General features: G+C 46.7%; 1 protein-coding gene across 1 annotated transcript in view; it reads right to left on the bottom strand.

The window, feature by feature from the left end:
• The window catches only part of LOC115549048 (dynein heavy chain 11, axonemal-like), a 57,079-nt gene that overhangs the window by 49,215 nt on the left and 2,864 nt on the right, over positions 1–5,000 (bottom strand). The window contains 8 exon segments of the mRNA XM_030364032.1: positions 116–220; positions 725–920; positions 1,677–1,801; positions 2,390–2,527; positions 2,900–3,016; positions 3,426–3,593; positions 3,880–4,113; positions 4,532–4,743. Of these exon segments, the coding sequence (XP_030219892.1) occupies positions 116–220; positions 725–920; positions 1,677–1,801; positions 2,390–2,527; positions 2,900–3,016; positions 3,426–3,593; positions 3,880–4,113; positions 4,532–4,743 (1,295 nt within the window).

Below are 5,000 nucleotides of genomic sequence, written 5' to 3'. Positions count from 1 at the left end.
CTATCTCAAATAAATCACAAAAATATTATTAGTATGAGCGACCTGTTGATGAAAACAAACTAGACCTTACTTGCCCTCTTCTACCATAGAGCCAAGTGAGTGAACTTCAACCAACCATATAGAGAGTCTCTCTCTTGGAGTAGAGGTGGAGGGCTGCTTTGGGGATGTTGTGGTTCTTCAACATGCTCAAATACTTCACCTCCCTCAGCACGGAAGTCAACTAAGTGCGAGAGGGAGAGGGAGATAGGGAGGGAGAGAGAGAGAGAGAGAGAGAGAGAGAGAGAGAGAGAGAGAGAGAGAGAGAGAGAGAGAGAGAGAGAGAGAGAGAGAGAGAGAGAGAGAGAGAGAGAGAGAGAGAGAAATTATGCCTCATAATCAATGTATTCTTCAAGGTGCTGTATTATTAAGTTACCCATATGATCAAAAGAGTGGCTCAAATCAAAGACAGACTGTTTGATATCCTTTATAAGCAAAGATGCATGATTTGCAAACTGCATACTGAGCATATTTTTCACGTCTTGTGCCATATGTGACAGTAGATTCTAGCATTAATTCTACTTGACTTAATTTGTTTAGTATGTAAGTATGGTATGTCTGCAGCAGTACACCAACACCTACCACGACCCTCTGCATCTCCTGGGTCTGCGTACCTCATACATGTTTCATAAGCCCATCCTACTAAGTGGTGAATGCCTAGATAGCGTCCTGCAGTCTAAGCCCTTACGGCGGGGTTGAAGTTGACCCTGAACAGGCCCGTGTCCGGGTCCAGGGTGAGCAGGTGTTCCTGGAGGTGAGTGTGGCAGACCTCCTCTAGCCCCTGGGTCCACTCGGAGAACAGCTCCTCGTCGTGGTGGTCTAGGACCTCCAGCAGGCGCTCACACTTCCTGAACACATCCTGCGCCTCCACCGACCCCAGGGGCCTGGGGGGGGGGGAGGGGGGGGGGAAGCAGGCGGGCACACGGAGAGAAAGATACAGTGACGCCGTATTTATCACAGTATTTATGACACCCAGAGGGGACGTCGGCTATAAGAAGTAAGGGGTTCAGTTTTAGAGGGACATAAATGTTGACTGCATGTGTCTGATAGTATTTGCGGTTTATAACTTTTTGTTATCTGTGTGTCACGCTCTGATTTGTTTCCGCCTCACTTGTAATCTCTCCGTGCAGTTGTTGTTGTTTTTACAATCGGGTTGTGCAGTGATAGTGACTGTTTTATCTCCCGTTTTGATTGTATGATTTGATTGTCCTCGGCCTCACCTGTAAGACGCTCTGGATTAAAGTTTGACGTGACAGGTCTTGTGTAGAACTGTAGTTCAATTGGTAAGGCATGCCATAAACAGTGGCAGGGTATTATTCCCACTGGGGTTACACATGGTGCCTGTGTGTGTGCGTGTGTGTGTGTATGTGTGCGTGTGTGTGTATGCATAGTACGTGTGCATGCACGTGTGTGTCTATGTGTGTGTGTGTGTGTGTGTGTGTATGTATGTGTTCCTGTGTGTGTATGTGTGCGTGTGTGTGTGTATGTGTGCGTGTGTGTGTATGCATACGTGTGCATGCGTGTGCGTTGTCTGTGTGTGTGTGTGTGTGTGTGTGTGTGTGTGTGTGTGTGTGTGTGTGTGTGTGTGTGTGTGTGTGTGTGTGTGTGTGTGTGTGTAAGTGCCAGGGCGGGGTCCCTACAGGTGGGCCAGCTGGTTGAGGCTGCTCCTGTTACTGAGGACGCAGCCTCGGAGCTCCTGGGAGCGCTTGAGGTTCCCGGCCACCTCGGGCAGGTTCTTACCCAGCGCTGCACAGCCATCCTTAAGCTGAGACACACAACACACAGCGCACGGCTCAGTGCTCAACACACAGCTCACTGCTCAACATACAGCTCACAGCTCACTGCTCAACACACAACACACTGCTCAACATACAGCTCACAGCTCACTGCTCGCAGGGCTGATAACTCATCATTCAGCGGTCCTACTCACTGGCCTTGAGTACTATTACTGATATGCAATATAAGATCAACTTGATACACTCCGTACACGTTATGAATAAAAAAACGATTATAAAATAATACATTGACACAATTCATGCTAAAAAAAAGTAACTTGTTATAATGTACGTACCTTGTTATAATGTGGTAAAATAGTGCCTGAAATTAGAATAACACAATCTCCAGATGCTAGCCGAGTCTGGCATCATTATACACCCAAGGGGATCAAACAAGCATCTCGAGTTATCTTACCATACCTAAACGCTCCTTTCATACATTCATATGAAACAGAATCTTTCTCTGTTGTGGCTTCTGAAAGACGTTTAGACATTCTTGACTTGAAGAGAATTTTCCGGTGCCCTCATGCTATCTAATGGATGACCTTCCCCTCTGTACCATTCGCCCGGCCCCCTACCATCTTCCTGTGCTGGTCCAGGATCGTCTGGCAGTGGTCTATCTCCTGGCTGAACATTGCCAGCAGCACGCTGTAGTTGGGGGAGAACAGCTGGTGGATCCGCGGTCGCTCCAGCAAAGTGCCAAAAATCTGCAACAGCTGAACACGACCAAATACAAATGAACAGATGAATCACCCGGCGTTGAATATTCATACCATGATTTGTTGTAATGTAACCAAGTTGTGAGATTAATACGTGATAGTTAGGAAGTCATTTATCTGCTAGATGGGAAATTGCAAGATCTTTGCTAATTGTATTATTTAGCAGTCATTTTGCAGAAACTACCGAAATAAACTAACATTGAATTAAGATACATGCAATTAATGAAGAGCTAGTGCAACAGTGTAAGAGACATTGGGACAACAAGCCCGGCTCCCTTTAGCTTGAGGTGGAACACCTTAACCACTGCTGCCCTCTCCAGTTTTCAACCAAATAACCATTCAAAGCGGTCGGTGGTGCTGCAGGCCAACCTTTAGAGTGGACTCCAGTCCCTTGGAGTGCTGGAAGGCCAGATTGAGGACAGTTCCAAGCCTCTGGTCGAAATCTTTGCTTTGCTCCATGAAGCGCCTGTAGTTCTTGAGGAAGTCCTGGACAGAAAATGACACAAAGTCATTTTGGAGACATTTTGGTCCAAAGTGAATGGCACGGTTTATTTTAAAGATGGATCTCATGAGAAGCAGTTAGAGGTTAGACAAAATACACCTGCTGAAGGATGACTGGTAGACTACAGGTGTTGAGGTTTGAATTCAAAACCATACAGCTGAAAACCACCCCAAAAGCACAAGAATATCCCTGTAGCGCCATATGTACGAGTATTTCATTCATTTTTGCAAACATTCCGATCCAATCCAACACAAGAGTAAAGACTGCTGAATGACGACATGTAGGCTTCAAGCGTTGGGGTTTGAATCCTGCCCCTTAACGCCTCGAGTAGAACACCCTAGAGACACTGGACTATCCCGTTAGCGCCGTATGTATGAGTACTGTCCTGCCCACCTCCTTGGTGTAGTCCAGGGGGTCGTATTTGCTCTCTCGGAGGGCCCTCCATCGGTCGTGGAACTCCTCGTTCATGGTGAACACCATCTCCCCCAGCAGCTTCCCCCTGGAGCCCCCCAGCTCCACCCTCTCCAGCTTCAGGAAGTCCAGCGCACACGCAAACAGCTCCTGGGGGTCACAGGTCAAAGGTCACGGCCCTGGGAGTCCAGCTGTATAGCACCATGCAAGATGTTCAAGTGTCCAGACCTATATCGAAGAAAAAGGGCTTTTTGTGTCTATAAATTCCATAAACATGAATAAATAAATAAATGAAAATATTATTTGAAAACTGTTCTGTATAGCAAGGAATTTTTGAATATATTTAGAAATTAAATCAACAATATACTAGTAACTCAAATATAATAATAATAACACAAAATGAAATCTGAAATTGCCAACAGAAAAGCGCGCCCACCTCTATCTTGAGCAGCCGGTCCAGGACGCGGTCGGTGCGCTGGAACACCAGAGAGGCAGGGAAGTCCCACAGCTTGACGGCCTGCCCAGGCTGATAGTACTGGGAGATCCGCTGGCGGTGAGCGTGGAAAAGACGCTTGAAGCTTTGGAGGGCTGAGATGGCCGTCTGGACCCTCTCCACCCCTTCCTCCAGCTCCATCTTGAACAGCTCCTCTGGGATCAGGTAGACAATGGCCTGCAGGACCATCACATACACAGGGAAGGTAATGATCGCTCTAATGAGTTCAAGAATCTGACAATTATAATTATAAACAGTGGAAGAAATGTAATTTGTTTTCGATTTTTGGAAGAAACTGTTTGAATGCTCAGTGAAGGTTGATTCAGATTGTTATATTCTGCCTAAGAATCTGAAAACTTTTCTGCTAAAATATAACAAATGGCTCACATATTTTGGAACAAACAATAAAAAATGTCAGTGTAGGTTCATTCAGATCTGAATTTTGTTCTTCTAAAATAAAATAAAAGGGAACTTGAGAAGATTTTTCACATTCTGACCAAGGGCTAAAGAGGAGCTTTCAGCTTCAGTATGTAACAGTACATTTCCACTTCCTCCTCCATGAAGAGTTGGACGGCTGGGTGCGGAGGCTCCCCACCTTCTCGATGAGCATGTTGCAGAACTCCTGCAGCAGCAGCACCATGCGCTGCGGGCAGCAGTAGTGCTGCGAGCGGCTCCACACCAGGCACAGCGTGTGGAAGAGCGGGGCCAGCAGGGACTCCACCTGGGGGAAAGCCTTCTCCTCCAGGCTGCTGATCAGCCGCCGGAGGGGCCGCAGGTACAGGTCGATGTCCTCCGCCTCCAGCACGGCTGACACCAGAGGCAGAACGTACATCCTGTTAGTACAGGCGTTACACTCCAATAGGGCTGCTGCTGTGATACAGTTAGCGCAGCTTTAGGCCATTTGTAGCAGTAGGGGGCGCCTTCACAGAGATACATCAAACAACGTACCACTAATACACGTGGGATTAGTGCAGCTTTAAATCTGAAAATTAGAAGCAGTAGTTGTTTGGTGTAAATATGTGTGCTTGCACAAAATAATATATATTTTTCCATTGTAAACATTA

This window comes from Gadus morhua, chromosome 8 (genome assembly GCF_902167405.1).
Source record: "Gadus morhua chromosome 8, gadMor3.0, whole genome shotgun sequence".
NCBI classification, from domain to species: domain Eukaryota; kingdom Metazoa; phylum Chordata; class Actinopteri; order Gadiformes; family Gadidae; genus Gadus; species Gadus morhua.
This window is presented reverse-complemented; position numbering and strand designations above follow the sequence as displayed.